Genomic DNA, 19,845 nt, shown 5'->3' with positions numbered 1-19,845 from the left:
TATGAGGAAAACCTTGAATCTTTAAGGTCCCTGCAGGATGAAGGCGGGCACTGACAGTTTACAGCTCAGTTAGTTACTCCAGGCTTCTTTGGACTGTGGAGAGAAGTTCTGTCTTGTACAGTACATCCACCAAAACACTGTTTCCTCTACAAGATCTGGACAGACTTCATATGTACAAGTAAAAAAAAAAATCAATATTGAACTTTAGCAACTGAAAAGCAGCCATTTATGGAAATATATACTACAGGCCAAATGTTTGGAAGCAAGTTTCTGTTCACAATGTCTTTCTTAAAAAAGGTAAACATAATAAAAAACGCTATGAATTCTAGGGATTTTGGGATGGATTTACTTCATGATTAAACTTCGCTTTCATTGATACGCACAATTTTCCTCGATTTACTTTGATGTTAGGAGGCAATTACTGAATAAATCTTAACAAAAGAAAAGCAGGGCTTAGTTTTAGGGCTAATAAGATTTACAAGAGTCACAATTTCAGTGTAAAAGTAAAAAACAAATCACAATTTTTATTATTTAAGCTCTTCGGCTTTTGAGAGTTTGCATAAAAAAATCCCAGTAAATCTCCACTGTGCATGTCTCTATAACTACCACAGAGTAAAGAAACGAGAGTACAGGAACAAATACCTGATAACTACAATAAAATGTATTCTGATGAGTGATAATCATGTTTATTTTGTTGCAAAGTACACCAATTAAACTATGATTTTACTTTTTTGTACAAATTGAATCTTGCTTCCCCATTTTTGGCCTGTATTCTATTCCTGTCAAATGACTTACTAAGATTTATGGCAGCTTTTATCCCACTTAAACAGAAGTATAACATTATATGAAGTTGTAGTCAAGTCAAGTCAAGAAATCTTTATTGTCCCCACGGGGCAATTTTTGGTGCAGCCAGCAGCAAAAACAACAAACAATCCAGTAATACTCAGCATGTTTTTTTTCACCTAGTAGGTGTGAACACAGAAGTACCACAATGAACAAACAATGAAAAACAATTTGCATCGCTATTTAAATGTTATCTGTCTGACAAAAACTACCAAAATGCATTTTTTACACTTCCATTTACATTTTATTTGTGCACCTTCACTAAATTTTGTTTTTGAATTAATTAAACAAATGTAATTTTCAAAAATATACAAAAACTGTAATGTTTTCAACTCTTTGCAATAAAACAAGCAGTTTGATTCCAAATGGGAAACACTGAATGTAATTTAATGAGTTCACTAACAGAGCTGAACAAAGTGTAATTGATTTCAAATCGAAATTGCAATTTAAATCAATGCAATGAGCAACTTGTGAAGGCTGCAGTTTAGGATGCACATTATGTAACACATCTGATACAGGATTTATTTCCTATTATGTATTATTACTTTAACTTGTGTGCAATACTTAGATGCTGCTCCCAGCTTGTGTTTACAGAAAGGTCCTATTACTGTTACTTTATTTATTTAACTCAACACAGCCACAGATTTTGCAATAATTCTTCTAGCTCCAGTGCATTTTTAAAGTGCAATAACAGGAATTTACATCATCTTCACACTTGCATTAGAATATAGAGCAGTTAGTATTTTGATGGTATCTCATGTGGTAATGACCCATCACATGTCATGTTTCTGTTACACAATAAACATTAAACTTACTTTTATATTTATATCACAAACTGTAAATTTGTTAGAAAAATCTCAGTTTCAAACAAACAAACAAAACACAGAAGCTAGAGCCTGGTCAGAGGCAGATGAAGATGCAACCAAACATTAAAAAAACAAAACAAAACAGAAACGTACAAAAAAATATTTAAATGTTGTATGTTATTGTTTTACTTTGCTTTCTTCCTATTTATGCTGCTTTAACAAATTAATTAGTAGTGTCCTCCATAGCTTATCGGAAGTAGAGTATACGTTACTTCACAAATCTAAGTTTTTAGGACTCCTAACCTTTCAACCATGAATCGTGTTGTTGAATTATTCATGTACTTACATAAGGTCCTGCTGCTCTTGGACGCAACGCCGTGTTTGTGCCGGACGGTGGCGCTCGATGCTCGGCCTGGAGCTGACCGGGATCCAACCTGTGTGCTGACAATTCCAACCTTCTCCCAAAGTGCCTACAGATTTACCAAACAAACACAAACAGCACCGTGAAATACTTTAAAACATATCTAAAGTGTATTTTACCGTGTCTGATATAAAGCAGGCTATCACCGGAACTGATAAACCTTCCGGTGGAGATTATGTATTATCGTTACCTTCCTATCCAGGTTTATATTTACCATTAACTTACTTGTGTTTGATAGTAAAGTCAACACAATTCTGAAAAAAAGCACAGTTTTTGTTTTAAATTCAAAATTTTATAAATTTTTGACACTGCTTGTTTGCTCATCTTCTTTCTAACCATTACTAGTTAATTTAAAAAAAAATAAAAATGGCGGCTGATTTGTCTGTCAGTTAATGTATTTTGAATCTTATCGACATGTATGATATTATTAGCAGGATTTTGACTATATTTCAAGATTTAGTCCGTAATTTCAAGTACAGGTGCACACACAAAAACACTAAACAGGTTTGAAAGTGAAAATCAAAAAGGACGGATGATGAACGTTATGACAGATATGGTAATATTAGGAGAAAAGTGGCTGTATCTTAACAAGTAGTCTGTAATATTAAACTACAGGAGACAAATATAAACGTACAATTGACAGTTGTGTAACGTAAAGTAACGGTGTAACGTCCGGTGTCAGTTACGGTACTCTGTAACGGCGGAAGGGAGTACTTAGTTGGGATAACGTGTGTGACATGCGCACATGCGACCAGCAGCAGCAGCACCAGCAGCGACCCACCGTCCGACACCGACGCACCGAGAGGACGGAGACCGGGAGACGTCTCAGCGGCCGCGGGGATGTAAATGAGACGGAGCCGGGCTCAGCGGAACGGAGGCGGGCTGCGGTCTGTCGGAGAATGTCACAGCGAGCGAACGTGTCGTTAGCTCCCCGTTATCCGCCGTTTCTATCGCACAGCACCGAGTCGTGATTGTTGTGGTGTTTTTTACAGCGAATTTGAGAGACGACCTGAGGACAGCTTTGACCATCCTGCAGCCAGCATGCCTCCTCCTCCTCCTCAGAGCCTCCAGTCCAGCGGGTTGACTCTCTCTGAAACAAGCATGGGTAGGTGTGCGTGTGTGTGTGTGTATGTGTGTGTGTGTGTGTGTGTGTGTGTGCAAGGTCAACGGTGCGTCTGCAGCGGGTTTTATCAATTAAATTTCACGCTCGTTGCGCTTACTTACATTCATAAAGCTGCTTTTTCGTGCTCATACGCACCGAGGTTGATACTTAAAGGTAATTACGGTTGGTATTTTTTGTCATTTATGAACACGAATGTTTTTTTTTCTTACAAAACCAGACAAAAACACTCGTTGGATCACTAGACGGGTATTTTTTCCTGCTCCAGGCCGCAGCGCGTCACTGCAGGTGCGGCGGCATTGGGTAACCACAGCAGCCTGGATGTTTGGCTCCGACGGCCGCTGCAGATTTTGCCAGGAGGCTTGGCTGCTTCCACGAACATTCGATCAATAAAACGATCTGTTTATGCACAGAAAAGTCAGTGCATGCATTTATTTATCTATTTTTTTGGCATGTAAGTGCAGACTAAAGCAGATAATTGTTGATCGTTTTGCTCAGATACCTTTAGAAAATCACACTCCAGTCAATTTTGCTATTGTGGCTCAAAGTGTACAAGTTGGCTTCTTAATTGCTTGTAAAGCTTGTCTGACTAAAAGTGGTGACTACAGAGCATCACATTCATAATCATATAATCACATTATTTCAGTAATCCTACTAGAATATGAGCAGTATTTCCTGTAAATTTAATCACACCTTTACGTCAACATAATCTTTCCCTGCAATTGTCACATTTTCAAAGAAAGTCACATTCGCATCAAATCTCGCCAGGCATAATTTTGAGGTACAAATCGCTTTCCTGCAAATATCCGGCAGAGTGGAGCTAAGATAACTGGTTTACTAAGTGGTTTTTTTGCTCAAAGCCTCTATTAACAATTCAATACTACACAAATGGACGTAACATGATGGCAGAAACTGAAGCTTTCATTATTGATTTCACTGCAAAAAGCCATGTGTGTTGTTTCAGCTACCAATCCAACAGAGAAAACATCCTCCTGTACATCACAGGAGCGATGTCGTCTCTTCACAGCATAATTCTTACAGGATCCGAGCTCTGCAAACTTGTGAATGTGTTTCTGCATCTCAGAAGCTGTTTCCTTCATTATGCGGGCGCCACGGGGACAACATTTAACTGCATTCTTATGTCTTCATGACAAAAAGAGAGCGTGTTTCCTTATTGATCTCCAGGTCGGAGCATCAGTATTCAGCAGCCGTGAAGTCTGTCTGTGACCTCCACATTTTCATACATTGATGAAAACAGAATGTGGAGGTGACTTGGCTTTCTAAATCTGGCTGTGATGACTCCTAATGGAGTAGATGGAGTAGATTCCATTTTTTTTTTTTTCTGTTGCACCTTCAGAGCTTGACTGAACAAGAGAGAATAGTACATTCCTGGCCACTCCCTTCTGTCTTCAGTTTATAAAGTTCAACTTAAACAGACATGGTTAGAGAGGATTCTTACCATGTCTTGGAGGAAGTACATTCTCTGAGGTTCACTGACCGTTGAATGGTCACCTTTGTCCTTATGGCACTTTTAGTATTTGGGTTATGGCAGCCTTTATAATTGTTTATGGCATTTATAAAATATTTAAGTTATTTGTCTTTTGAATGACCAACTCCTCGTTCTTCAGCCCTTTAAGAACTTTGCTGTTTTCTCAGATTTCTATCTGTGAAAGCTCCACACTTGCGAAGCCAAAAACCGAAGTCTTTATGGATAAATCTTTCTTTGGAGAATTTTGAAATTCAATGAGTGTCCATTCATGCATCATCAGGGTAGAGTGAGATTTGAAAAAGTTTGACATTTATGCCTCTGCTTAATCAAAACAGCAAATCAGAGAATAAATAGACAAAGCAAACAAAACAAAATCCTGTTACCTCTTGCACTGCCTGTAGGCACCAAGGTCTTATTATGACACTTGAACTTTATATGGCTCTTATTCAGGTTGTTTTCTAGATCCTTGCTTGTGCTGTATCTACTATCAGATGTACATCGCTTTGGATAAAAGTGTCTGCTAAATAAATGTAAATAATGACTCTAACATATTTAATGCAACAGAAATGATGCACAACAGCTACTTTAATCTGAATAACAGTAGCAACCAGACTATTAATCACATGTTGTTCTTATGTATACTCAGGAAATGATCTTGTCATATATACAGTATTCATCCCATCTTTCAAAAAATACTTTGTTTGTTTAGTAGACATAAAACCTCAGAGAGCTGACTCAAAATGAGGAGAGACAGATATGTGGGAAGTCTTCAGCCACCAGGACACCCTTACTTCAACTTAATGGCATAGAGCTGTAAAAAAAAAAAAAAGTACATATAAATATGTACGTCAGGAAGGTTTTCCAATTATGTAAACCGTCTGTGATTTAAAACCAGTTAAAGTATAAATGCTTCTTATTATTTGTCCTCATTTTAGCTGATGATAACACAAAATCGGCTTCATTATGGAAGTTATTCTAGCTAAAAGTCTCCAACACTCTGATAAAAAGGTATTGACAATGTTAGTTAAAAGATTAAAATGTAGTTTCTACCATTTTATCAAGATGAAATCACAGTTTTTCCACCTGTATTTGAAATAGGAATCAACTCCTTTTATGACTCTTAACACAGCAGTGTGCGCCTTTTAAAAGTTGATTTCTTTGCTTAACTCCATCAGACACTCATACAGTACGATACTTTAGTAGTATCTTCCAAGCAGCCTGTGTTTTTATAGCTTCCTCTGAGACATCTTGGCAGAACTGGCCACTAGTGGTCAAAGGGACAGAGCCAGAGTAACTCCAGTCCAGTCACGAGTCTCTTTAACTACCTCCACTTAGGTCATTGTTTCTTGTGGATTATAGTTGCATCTTATAATTAAATCAGTGCACTCACATTACAGTGTGATGCAAGCAGTAATGTTCACTTATTTGATGCACTTGTAGGTTCCTTTAAGAGGAGGAAGAGGAAATCCATAATTGTGACGGTGATGCTGCTCATTGTGTCCGTGCTCATCCTCATCTTCGGCCTGGCAGCGACGACCAGGACGCAGAACATCACAGTGGGCGGCTACTACTCAGGACTTATTGTGAGTTCACATTCACACCTACATGTGGCAGACGCAGCACGGCAGGCCTGTTCGCTGTCAGGTGTTCGTAAGAAGTGAAGTGTTTCCAGTGAGCTCTTCCTGCTCCTGGACTCTGATGAAGCTCATTATTGAAGGTCCCTGAGGGGTGAATTTTTCCCCACATTCATTATTCAGCATCGCTGTCATTAGACGCTGAGTGAGGTGAAGTCTCTCTGTCCATAAATTTGTTTTCTTCTCATTAATCTGCTTTTAGCATTCTGCCTTACGTAAAGAGCTCCCACGCCGCTGTGCATCGGTTACAGCACAATTCACAGGCTTTAAAAAGGAAAATTAATATTGAGTTGAAGTGCAGCATAAGATTTAGAGGAGCTTCAGTCTCTCAACCTATCAAATAAATATTGCCAATTTCTTAATTATGCTTCAATAGAGCTTAGTGAGATGCAGCTTTATGGTAAAGTAAGTTAAATAAATGTCCTAACAGCTATTTTGTCTCTTTTCAGCTGGGCTTTGGCTCTTTTCTGGGAATCATCGGAGCTCATTTGATAGAGAACAAGAGGCAGATGGTAAGAGGATTTATATTACCTCTGTGCATTGAGATCCCTTTCAGTGCTTTCAGTGTTTCCTCGTCTCTACAGTCACAGAACACTGTTATTAAACTGCGTATCAGTCCCAGTTACGTTACGACAGCCCACACGGCTTGATTGTGTTGTTAATGTGACAACGCGAGTGGGAGACACAACCAGGGCTGTGAGTCCCACCAGACCAGAGGAGGTTCAAGTTGTGTATCGGTGCAAGTATCCTGGACTTCAGGGGGGATGCAGCCAGAAATAGAAATAGGGTGTAAGTGGAGGAGGACAGATGTCTGCACTGGAATGTGGGGAAAGAAACTGCAGATGAGCGGAGCAGGTGGGAGGTGCCAGGCAGAGTCTGTCAGGGCTGAGTGAAGAATGACTTTGTACCGTGACACGCTTTCCCACAACGCAGCACAATTTGGATGCCTCGAGTTCCAGTGAGCAAACGTGCAAGTCTGACACAGCTGACCGAGCTGTGGCATGTTACACTACAGTCTGGTTTATCGCCATAAAATGTTATTATGTTGGAGCCTGTACTGACATTATTTACAGTCTGACCTGTTGTGCAGTCAAAGAAATGCTAAAAACACATATTATTTGTGAATTAAACAAATATCTTACAGATTGTCTTCTTAAAAAATGTATGAAAGGCAGATTTTTTGTTCTTGATTAAATAATTTTTCTTTTGGTCAATAACGTTCTTTTAGAAAAGAAAGATGTCTCTGGTGATGATGTCTTCAAATATATTGTAAAAAATCTGTTTTTGATGAGGTAAACCTCACTGTTGAGAAACTGTGAGACAAATTATGTAAATGATGAACTTTTTTGTAACAGCTGCAACTCATTTTACTGACGAGTTACTTATTTTTTCAGCTCAACAAAATACCGTTTGGGTGATTTCCTACTGTTCATTCTGTTACCAGAACTTACTCTGAGTGAGCATCACATAATTTATCACCACTTGTGGAAGTAAACTTCAAAACAGAGTGACTGTGATCATCAGTGGAAGATGAAAAAACAAGCATCAGTCAAATAATTTTGCTGTGCAGATGCTTTATGGTACATTACTGACAGACACAGTTTCAAGTGTTTAACAGCACATTAGCAATCTCAGAAGCAAAACACCACAAAATACAACAATCTAACTCCACTAATTTTACAGATAAAGCTTGGTTTATTGTAATGTGCCGAGCTAAATAGCCTGCGAACACAGGTGTTGACCATCTTTGGTGTTTTAGACGAGTCTTGTGCGGTCTAACAACAGAAAAATGTCTTCATTAGCTCAGCTTGAGCTTTCAGACTTGGAAATGTACAATATAACCAAGAGTCTACATTACAAATTAGCAGCTTGAAGTTCAGAAATTTCTTTGCATTTATGTGGAACTAAACATCTCTTTCCAGTCCTCCAACTTCGTGGAACTGCGGTAATGTTGTTCCAAATCTGTTCTCCCATTGAAGATGTGGGGCAGTTTCTTGTATATAATCAACATGTTACCTTCAGCCATTCAAGACAAATCAAAATCAAATCTGAAGCAGTTTTTTCTTAAGGTTTTCTTGCATGAGGCAGAGGGATGCACAATAAAACAATAAAACATGTCTTTCTATCGCAGTAGTGCAGTTACCACAGTTTAAGGTGTCCATTTAGCTGCTTTATGTGCTGTTCAAACTCTTTCAATCTGTCCTTCATTTATGCGAAAGGAAAGATTTTTAAGGTTTAAGGAGCAGTCCAGCTTACAGTTAACCCTTCAAACTAGTTTTGCTGATTGCAGAAGTCCACGTTACCTCCAGCTGCTCAGTTTGTGGTATCACTTGCGTTGCCTCCCTCCTGCGAGGCGGGGCGGCTGCAGACAGAGCGGGGTGATGTGTAATTGAATCCTTGTTGTGTTTCATTGAGGAGGGAGAGGAGGAGAGCTGGGTGGGTTAAGGGTTGCAGTGCCTATAACGAGCTGAGGGCAGTGCCAGCCATGAACACCACTGGATTCAGGAAACAACCACAGCACAAACCCCCACCTCCCCCTCATCCATCAATACGTCTGCTCACCGATACATTAGGGTTGTATGACAAGCACAGGTTTATTTAGATTCATTTAAAGCCACTTATAGCCCAAGCGGTGAGAAAATTAACATAGTGCATGTTTAAATGTAGTCCTTTATAGAGACCAAATCATTATGTAGTGATGAGGAGTGATGAAGCTGATGCTATTTTTCTTCCACAGTTAGTGGCATCTATTGTCTTCATCAGCTTTGGAGTGGTGGCTGCTTTCTGCTGCGCTATTGTCGATGGAGTATTTGCAGCAAGGCACATTGTAAGTATATGTAAAGCTGCTATTTATTTAACTAATCCTATAAATAATGAATATAGATAACAACCATGCTGTGGCTCATAACATGCTTTTTAATCTGTATCAGCCACATTAATGCTTAATATGCTCTGTCTGCGTTAGTCGTACAGTAAAAATATGTCCTTCTGCAAGGACATAGCTCACATAAGCCAGGCTGAAGCAGCTGCCGCACCCTTCTCAAATATATTTTGTGGTGGAGAGTGATTATCCAGTATGACGCAAAGTACATAAAATAATAAATAACTGCTAATGCACACTAAAAACAATTATGCTGAAATGTGTTATTGCTGAGAGAAAAGCAAGATCTCCATTAGCAGATTTCATTTGGCAGTGATGTCGCCTCTAAAGGGGAATTGGAAACCTCATTATGTTGTTCTGACTATTTCTTACATTCAAATGGATTTCTGAATATTTCAGAATTTTACTTCTGAAACTAAATCACGTTTTTAGACACAAGTGTGTTTCCTTTTTGCCAAGGAGACAGCAAATGTGCAGATACATAATTAAGTGCATACTATCTCCAGCCATGAATTCTACAAGTGATTTACATTTCATTATGCCTGATATTGATAACTGGCATCGAATGTGTTTGCACTCAGTCAAGCAATCCCAAAGATAAGCTCCTGACCTGTCAACTCTCCAGACTGACAAAGTGCTTCAGAGTGATGCACAACACAGCAGCTCTATTTATATGGACTGTGTGATTATTAAATGTTCTTGTTATCATAATATTAATTGCAAGAGCCGAGTATGCATATAATAAAGTTGAATCTGCAGTTTCTTGTACATTAGTGCACAGGTTGGTGATTGGGATTATGACATTTATTTTTCTTGTAAACTGTGGAAATTTGTGGGGTTTTTTTGTGAAGGTGTTTTTATTATTAGACTTATTTATGTTACAAATGTGTGCCGTTACTTTATAACCCCTGTTTCTAGAGGAACAGGTGAGCTGTGTTACTGCAAGAGTGAAGCATTGCTGTGTAGCATAAACAAGAACATATACAGTAGGTAGGTTGGATATTATTGTTTGAAGGACATGCCCGTTTAAGAACTTCTTCCTTCACTTCTTGTGAGCTGATCACAGTAGAAATAAAAATAGAATTACAGCCATGAGGCCTTATTGACCCCCATGTGTTCTCACTCCCTGAGCACAACATGTCGGCTTAAATAGAAATATATTTTGTCCAGAAACCGACTAGTCCAGAGCTTTAACACCAATAGACCCCCACAATATTGTGAAAAAATGACATTTTGATATTTTGATTTGCTGTGATGTATATTGCAATATGAAAAAATACAGGAATTTTCACCAGGTGACTTGAATAACTCAATTTGTGGTAACTTTATGGCACCGATTTAAACGGTGAAACTAATTAGTTGCATTGCCTCGTGCCATGGCAACAAATACAAGACACTAAGGACAGATTACCTGTTTCTCTATGTCCTATGAAAATATGAAAAAAATAACTGTATATCTCAAAACCTTTAAATCAGAATAAACCAAGCTACTTAATTCAGACTTCTCTTATAGATGAGTCTTGAAAAAATTAGTTCTTTCTGTGCCAAGCAGCAAAAAACATTCTAGCATGATGTGTTTGAGTTTATTCTCAATACATCTCCTATGTGATTATTTTTACAATGCCGACACAATGTAAATTACCGATGGCCCCCAAGTTTACCAGTTTTGGTAAGAATTTCCACCATCTAAGCATAATACAAGTGAAAGAATGAAGTGTGAGATAGTGTTGTGTATAATCGTGCAACTTTCCATAAAATCTGTATAATTTATGTCATATTTTAGTGCGTTAGTGAACAGTGTAACCAAACTGACACAGTGAAGCCAGTGGGGCAATCAGTGATCCAGCCTTATTTATTCACTATCAAAAGACAGTTTACTGACAATGATGATGTTTGATTTGACTATAATCATGATTAACATTAGCCTAGCTGCGCTAGACAACCCACGGCAACGAATTTAATTCTCTGCCAGGGTGGGTCTAGTTACCCTCCATAAGGCTCGAGGCTGGATTCTCCTAAAACTGGCCGGACCAATCACCATGAAGTGTAGAGTCAGAAGGCGGGCGTAACGAAGTGACGACAGAGGCGCGACGATTCTGACAGAAACAACCGGCGCACAATAAACAGTTATCTTTCGACTCGGCTTTGGCCACAGCCCTTAAAGATTTGAAGCTAAAATTCAACTTGAAAGATAAACAAAGAACGGCACTGAAGTGTTTCATTGAGAAGAAAGACGTATTTGGACTTATGCCGACGGGATATGGCAAATCCTTAATATACACACGTGGACAAAATTGTTGGTACCCCTCAGTTAAAGAAGGAAAAACCCACAATTCTCACTGAAATCACTTGAAACTCACAAAAGTAACAATAAATAAAATTTATTGAAAATTAAATAATCAAAAACAGCCATTACTTTTGAATTGTTGATTAACATAATTATTTAAAAAAACAAACTAATGAAACAGGCCTGGACAAAAATGATGGTACCTCTATAAAAGATTGAAAACTATTTGACCAGAGTGACATGATTAACTCAGGTGTGTCATTTAATTGACATCACAGGTGTTTCCAAACTCATAATCAGTCAGTCTGCCTATTTAAAGGGAGACAAGTAGTCACCCTGCTGTTTGGTGAAAAGGTGTATACCACACTGAACATGGACAACAGAAAGCAAAGGAGAGAATTGTCCCAGGACATCTGAAAAAAAAATTATAGACAAACATCTTAAAGGTAAAGGCTATAAGACCATCTCTAAACAGCTTGAAGTTCCTGTGACAACAGTGGCTCATATTATTCAGAAGTTCAAGACCCACGGGACAGTAGCCAACCTCCCTGGACGTGGCCGCAAGAGGAAAATTGATGACAAATTGAAGAGACGGATCGTTGGAATTGTATCCAAAGAGCCCAGAGCAACCTCCAAAGAAATTAAAGGTGAACTCCAAGGCCAAGGTACATCAGTGTCAGATCGCACCATTCGTCGTTGTTTGAGCCAAAGTGGACTTCATGGGAGACGACCAAGGAGGACACCACTGCTGAAAAAACTCATAAAAAAGCGAGACTGGAATTTGCAAAAATGCATGTTGACAAGCCACAAAGCTTCTGGGAGAATGTCCTTTGGACAGATGAGACCAAACTGGAGCTTTTTGGTAAGGCACATCAACTCTATGTTCATAGACTCAAAAACCAAGCATACGAAGAAAAGAACACTGTCCCTACGGTGAAACATGGAGGAGGCTCAGTAATGTTTTGGGGCTGCTTTGCTGCATCTGGCACAGGGTGTCTTGAAAGTGTGCAAGGTACGATGAAATCTGAAGACTATCAAGGCATTCTGGAGAGAAATGTGCTGCCTAGTGTCAGAAAGCTTGGTCTCAGTCGCAGGTCATGGGTCTTCCAACAGGACAACGATCCAAAACACACAGCCAAAAACACCCAAGAATGGCTGAGAGAAAAGCGTTGGACTATTCTAAAGTGGCCTTCTATGAGCCCAGATCTGAATCCCATTGAACATATGTGGAAGGAGCTGAAACATGCCATTTGGAGAAGACACCCTTCAAACTTGAGACAACTGGAGCTGTTTGCTCATGAGGAGTGGGCCAAAATACCTGTTGACAGCTGCAGAACGCTCATTGACAAATACAGAAATCGTTTAAATGCAGTGATTGCCTCAAAAGGTTGTGCAACAAAATATTAAGTTATGGGTACCATCATTTTTGTCCAGCCCTATTTCATTAGTTTGTTTTTTTAAATAATTATGTTAATCAACAATTCAAAAGTGATGGCTGATTTTGATGATTTAATTTTCAATAAATTTTTATTTATTGTTACTTTTGTGAGTTTCAAGTGATTTCAGTGAGAATTGTGGGTTTTTCCTTCTTTAACTGAGGGGTACCAACAATTTTGTCCATGTGTGTACCAGTTGGCTCCGCTGGTTGGGAAGCTAATGGGACTTAGCCACAATCCGCCGGCGCTCTAGGAACTCCATCAGCCTATTCGTTGCGCTGATTGGTTGTATACCTACCCAATTGCTGCAGAGTGATTTGAAAGACAACCTTTTAGCCCGCCTTCCTCCCTGTTGAGTGGCGCTAGACCCTTGTGCCTTCAGAAACATGGGTCTAGCGCGGCTAGGCTAGATTAACATGAATTATGCATACAAATCATGAACACTATGAGTTCCTGTTTCTTTTTGTGTTGTTTCTTCTTGAAATATTCAAAAACGTTGTTTATTCTGACACAGGACCTCAGGCCTCTGTATGCTGACCGCTGTGAGTATCACTCCAGTGAGACTGGATCGGACCGAGACGTAAGAAACACATCTCAGTTTTAACCAAAATACAATGTGCTGTTGAGTGCTAAATTCCTCCTGAACTCTTTAACTTTACTGGCGTAATGGTGAGGTTTTTAGGGACATTTTAAGGAATCCAGAGCAGGCTCAAAGAGAAGGGACATGAAGTAATTTTTGACCTTCAGGTGCCCTGTCAGACATCGTCGCGTACGTCCTGCTACCTGCGTGTGAAGAGCAACACCTGTTACTGCTGTGACCTCTACAACTGCGGAAAGTGAGTACGTTGATGGGTGGAGCGCCCGACACACCTCTGAATCAGTGGCTACTCGCTTTGCAGTGATGCTTTGTTGGGAGTTTTGATGTGTGCCATTTTTGTGGGAGGTTTTTTTGCATTGCAGCGGTGATTCTATTAGAACAAGAACCTTTCTTTTCTTTTTAACCTTTGTTTCAGAGAACATCCTCTTATGGGACTTCAGAATAAAGATGTTTTGAAAAAGTTTAGGAAATCATCCATGATTTGGAAGTAGGTCCCTTTTTCCTAGATCGATAACAGCCATTATTGATCACCTCATTATTTTTTTTTACACGTAGATGTAGTTTTTAGTGAAACCCATCACAGACCTGTGTTGTAGGCTGCCATTTCCTCTGCATGTCCCGTTTGTGTCTGACCAAACATTCATTCATGTTGTCACCTCAGTTTCCCAGCTGTCTAGCAGCATCTTTTCAATGGTTCAATGGAACCATGTGAACTTTTACATCCATAAATCAGTGTCTTTCTCTGTGTCCTGCTGTTGTGTTTGATGTATTTGCATCGTAAAGACACAGTCGATGACCTTTGTGGCTTGACTGTAGGCTGTTTCCCTCTCTGTTCCACCCACTGGCCTAGCCGTGTAGAGGTGATTGGAGGTTACCATGAATACACAGACGTGAGGAGCTGCCAGGATGTGGTGCACCTTTACCACCTGTTATGGTCCGCGACCATCCTCAACATCGTGGCCCTGTTTCTGGGCATCATTACTGCTGCAGTGCTGGGAGGCTTCAAGGACATGGTACGCTGAGGAAATGACACATGCGTTTACCAATGAACCCCACTGGAGGGCAAAGAGCATTGAATTTTTGTTGGTAAATGGCGTGAAATAAATAAAACTGAATTGAAATATTTGAAAATTAGATATTTAATGATGCCTTTGTCGAGATCAGTTGACAGCAGTGAGTTTCACACTTCCACTTGTGAACTTCTTAGTAATTCCCTGGCGGTAATAGACTTGGAATCGATAGATAATTAAGACTAATATGCTTTGTTTCTTTATTAAGACACCCTCTACTGCCTCAGAGAGCACATCTGAACCAGAGGCCATCACAGCTCCAGTCCAGTCAGAGCCCCCTCCACCCACCACTTCTCTCAACTCCTACTACAACGCTGCCCCCTGCCTGCCGCCTTACACTGCCTACGACCTGCAGGTACCTCAGAATCATTGCACTGAAAAAGTGGTTCATTCAGATTTTATTGTTTGACATACAAGTGATGAAGGAGCTCATTACAAACTGCTGTGTTTTTAAACAGTCTATTTTATGTATTTTTTGGTTTTCCCTTTCTCTATTTTTGTGGATGTAGAAGCTCTGCAAACAGAAAACACTGCCCCTCACCTGCTTGAAATGAATCCTTTCAGGCCCGGGCTTTGTCTTCCGTTACTTATCTACGTCACTATGTAACGTGTTCACAAAGAATAAGCAGCTTCAGCCCCACTGTTTGTCCACAAGAGCCACTTCAGCTCGGGCTACCATTCTCTGCTCTTACCTATATATTTGAAGTTTTAGTACGTTACCAACGTTATCTTGCTTCCAGCTGGCCTATCAGTGCAGACTCTTCCAGGGACTCTCAGAGACAGAGAAAGAGAAGAGGTGCTGCAGAAATGTACAGAATAAGAAACATAATGTGATTTGAACATTTAAGCATATAAATTTATTCTACAAGACCCCAAAACAAAAACTATAAACCTGTATGTGTGCATAATTTGGGCTCTTTAAAAAAAATCAGACATTATAAACTAAGATGACATCTGCTGTATCAGTAAATGTGCTAAAAGGTATTTACAACAGCATTAATCTGAAAATAAGTCAAAAAGATGAAACTACAACATTTTATAGTTCTGTTTTTGTCAGTAAATTATTACCCATCCATTAATAGTTTTTTGGCTTTCCTGTCCTTGGCTCATGATGCCACACCCATTACATCCTACAAACTAGGTCACAAATATATATTTCTCTCTGTAAAAGAAGCTAAATCCTTTCCTTCAAGACAGCAGCACTGTAGTTTTTGGCTCATGTTACTCAAACAGGAGTAAATTTGCTTGGGACGATTTTGAGCTCCGGATTTCCAGCAGCAGGATAGCATGGATGGGATCGATTCAGAACAATAAATTACACCGTCCACGTTCACCAGTGCAACAGCGCGGCTCACTGATGTGTTTGTAACCATATTAGGACAACACACAGATGGATAAGTTACACCAGACATTACATTTATAGTATTTATGGACGTTAGAAGAAAAAAAAACTTTCTCTTAACTTTTTTCCTCCTTGTGCCTAATTAATAGGACTTGGCTTTTTGTTTGTGCTTCAAACTGTCCAAGTTTAACAGCCAAATATGTAGCCTTCACTTGGTTGGTTTAATCTCATTTTAAACAAAATAACAAAGCATTTCTTAATCTAATATGAGGTCAAACACACATTTTCTCACACCTGCTCATAATCTGATTATGTACAATAAATTTAAAATCAGAATGTTATTTAACTTCAGCATGTAGTAATAAAAAAAAACATCAATAAATTACCAAACTGTGACATTAGAATTGACAAACAACACATAAACAGAAACACACTTAGGACTCTTGGCATGCTGTGACACTTCCAGAACCATTTTTGAAAACTTACATTTTGTATATTATTTGTTATTTCCATTTCACTACTAACCTCTGTGTAATGGTGTATATATTCCACTGACCTTTGTTTATTGTTTATTGTACTCTGTCAAAATAATTTCCTGCAGGATGGATAAAGTCGAGCTTATCTTTCTTCCTGCAGGGCTCCTACGTGTTCCCGGACTCCTCAGGTCTGTCAGATGACTCCCAGTCTGGAGCCAGCCACCTGTGGCCCACTATGATCCCTCCTCGCTACTCCCCTCCTCACAACCACCCCGACGAGAAGCCCCCACCGTACAGCCCGTAAGGCGGCTACGAGAGGAAAGCACCTGAACCGCTGTCAGGTGTTGTTAGAAGCTGAACGAGTGGTTTGATTGCACGACTCCTCTGGGATTTTCTTCACTATTGTTCTGAATTGTGTCAAAGAAAAGGAGGCGATGAGGAGGAGGAAGAAGAGGATGGCCACGGAGCACACTGACTTTGAGTTTAGCCCAACACTAGGAAGCAAGTGTTTGTCTCCCTGGACACCACTCACACTCCAGCCTGCACTGTGTGTGTGTGTGTGTGTGTGTGTGTGTGTGTGTGTGTGTGTGTGTGTGTGTGTGTGTGTGTGTGTGTGTGTGTGTGTGTGTGTGTGTGTGTGTGTGTGTGTGTGTGTGTGTGTGTGTGTGTGTGTGTGTGTGTGTGTGTGTGTGTGTGTGTGTGTGTGTGAGCACATACACAACAAGAGAGAGACAACCTGCTCCAAGCCAGGACTGTTTACACATCTATCTGCCTTAATGCAAACGGACTTCCAGCGCTGCAGCTCGCTGTCACCTGGACTTACTCTGTACAAAAACTCAGCTCCCTTCAGTAGAACCTGTAAATGCTTCTCGCCGCGAGTGTCACATCTACCGCCCCTGTGTGAGATTAACGCCGAGTTAGGTGGAAATCACAAAACGCTAGAGATTGTAGGCCCAAGCAGTCATTTCTTTAGCCGTTAATAGGCGAAGTTTGCAGTAGCGGAGGTATTACATGCCCATAATGTCTGTACAGCAGTATGATATACAGTTAGCACAGGTAGGCCTAAGGTATACAAACAGATCATGATATCTACTTATCAACTCTGCACTTTACGTTCAAGAATATCCTGACCAGTGTGGCGAACTTTGCAGAGCAGTGTTAATGAAGAAATAAGCTATTCTACCTACAGTAGTTGTTGAGGATACACGGTTTAAATTACACTCTGAGCCCTACTTATTGTATTTCCACTAAAAGCTCCAGCGCAGGTAAGCATATGTGTCTCTCTTTCTCTCTTTGTAAGTAGTAGTAATATCACCTCTAATAGCTGAATGTGTTGTTTGTCAGGGGTGAACATTAACAAGGCTGAGTGTGGACAGTCAGTGCTGGATTCACTGATACGAGGCAGCAGATCTTGAAAAGTCAGAGTTCACCGATGAAGAGAAGGTAAACGCGGCAGAATTGTAAACCTCGTCGATGTCCATGAAGACAGTCGCTGTCAGCTTGAATCACTGCTTTTTATAATTTAAACAACACATTCTCAGGAGCTGACTGTCAGTTCCTCATTTGTCTTGCCATTAAAACTTGTTTTGTGTAATTTACACAGCGTGTTTCTTTCTACCTAAGCTGAGTGCAGCAGTGTCGATCAGTTCTTCACTGGGGTTTTACAGATAGTCATGGTTTCCAGAGGATGACACTAGAGCCTGAGTGATACTGGATTTCTGGAGTGTAAAAACAGTTAAAATGGGATTGTTTAATTGTTTTAGTAACATTCCAGCAATGGATTTGACAAACTAGCTAGCAACTTGTCGTAGAGAGACGCTGATGACACCAGCAGGTGTGCTCAGTCAGCCCGATCTCACGGGGATTCGTGAAACTGTCACGTAAGTTTTAGTTTCGGTTTCGTGTGCACCAACACGATTTCGTCATGTTTTTCGTGCCGCTCACCACGAAATGCACACCAATGTATTTTAAACGGCGGACTTTTCGTGCCACTCAGAACGTATTTCAAAAGAATGTGTATATTATATTTTTAATGTAAAACCGTGGCGAATCCAACGCTATATTTTGCATGACATCGTCCCTAAACATAACCCTAACCATAACCCTAACCATAACCTAACCATAAGCCGGTGCTACACTTACCAATTTGCATAGGAATTTCAAGAATGTCCGGCGGCCTGCGGCCGCAAACGCAATCTCCAAGCAGTATACGCCGATGGACAGCTTAGATCGTCATGAATCCGCCGGTATAAACCACTTTCAGATGTGATTACCACAGCGAAAAACATTTCGTGGTGAGCGGCACGAAAAACATGACGAAATCGTGTTGGTGCGCACGAAACCGAAACTAAAACTTACGTGACAGTTTCACGAATCCCCGTGAGACCGGGTTGGCTCAGTTGTGATTTGCACTCTGCTACATGTGCTGCAGACACGTGTTTTAAACTATGGAGTCTGAACTGCTTCACTGGACAAATATGTATCAATGCAATTTCAAGCACCTTTTTCTGTATTCTGTTCTGATCATTCAGACTCTAGATGAAACCTACAGACTTCAATCCTGTTTCACTGGAGTGAATTTTAGTATTGGGCCACCAGAAGGTTGAGTCTTGTTTACTGGTGAATAACTGTGGGGTGGACTGGCGTAAAATTCGGTACAGATGTTGTACAGATGTCTTCTTTAGGTAAAATCTGTGATTATCTTTGTCATGTTTAGTGTGCTCTGATCTCAGATGGTGACGATGCTAAGCTAGGGTCAAGGGGAATGTTTGAAACGATGTCGATAAGGTTCAAGATAGAAGATGTTACCTTTCAAATTAATTGTCATACATGCATTTTGACGTTACACTTAACCGATCATTAGCTGATCTGTTAGCATGACAAATTGGTGAAGTTCATAGAAAAGATTACACATTACGCCTGCTTACACATTAACATTTTAACATTACTTACCATTTAGTGGAAAGCTCGTTTGCGCACCATCAGTATTATGATTTAGATGGAAACCATAATACTGATGGGAAAGCTTACATTATTCTGTTTTTTGTTATACAGAACAATGGACCACACATCCACAAAAAAAGTTTAGTAGGTGTGGAGCCAAAAGAACCAAAATCTTAACACAAAAAAATGCTAAATAAATATAAAATACTGGGCCTGACGATCCATTTGATCTAATTGTTGTTCATAAATTTTGTATAAAATACTGTGGAGTGCACACTTTGCTTTCTACATGCCAGTAAGATTTTTGTTACCATCATTGAGATGCTACAGAAGGTACATCATGATGACACAGTAAATAAAACAGCAGACGTTTATATTTTGGTAGAGCAGGACAAATTAAAATAGCAAAAAAACATATTGTTTTACCATCAGAAAGCCCCTCACTGCAAACTGACAGAAAATGGACATTTCATGAATGTCAACTATTTAATTTTGTTTA

The 19,845-nt window shown here is 39.7% G+C and overlaps 1 protein-coding gene across 2 annotated transcripts; it reads left to right on the top strand.

Moving 5' to 3' along the window:
• The first annotated feature begins 2,799 nt into the window (after positions 1–2,799).
• tmem255a (transmembrane protein 255A) lies at positions 2,800–18,001 on the top strand. 2 transcript variants are annotated; one of them, XM_022214387.2, is made up of 10 exons: positions 2,800–3,175; positions 6,120–6,262; positions 6,763–6,825; positions 9,051–9,140; positions 13,432–13,497; positions 13,665–13,753; positions 13,931–14,002; positions 14,366–14,528; positions 14,794–14,940; positions 16,564–18,001. In XM_022214387.2, the coding sequence occupies exons 1-10, from the start codon at positions 3,112–3,114 to the stop codon at positions 16,705–16,707; spliced, it is 1,041 nt and encodes a 346-aa protein (XP_022070079.1). In that variant the 5' UTR covers positions 2,800–3,111; the 3' UTR covers positions 16,708–18,001. The 2 variants fall into 2 exon arrangements, with proteins under 2 accessions (XP_022070079.1, XP_051810644.1); XM_051954684.1 differs by having other exon boundaries at positions 13,931–14,003; positions 14,361–14,528.
• Positions 18,002–19,845: the final 1,844 nt, after the last annotated feature.

This window comes from Acanthochromis polyacanthus, chromosome 10 (genome assembly GCF_021347895.1).
Source record: "Acanthochromis polyacanthus isolate Apoly-LR-REF ecotype Palm Island chromosome 10, KAUST_Apoly_ChrSc, whole genome shotgun sequence".
Lineage (NCBI taxonomy): Eukaryota > Metazoa > Chordata > Actinopteri > Pomacentridae > Acanthochromis > Acanthochromis polyacanthus.
The sequence above is the reverse complement of the archived record's forward strand: the minus strand, read 5'-3'. Positions and strand labels throughout refer to the sequence as shown.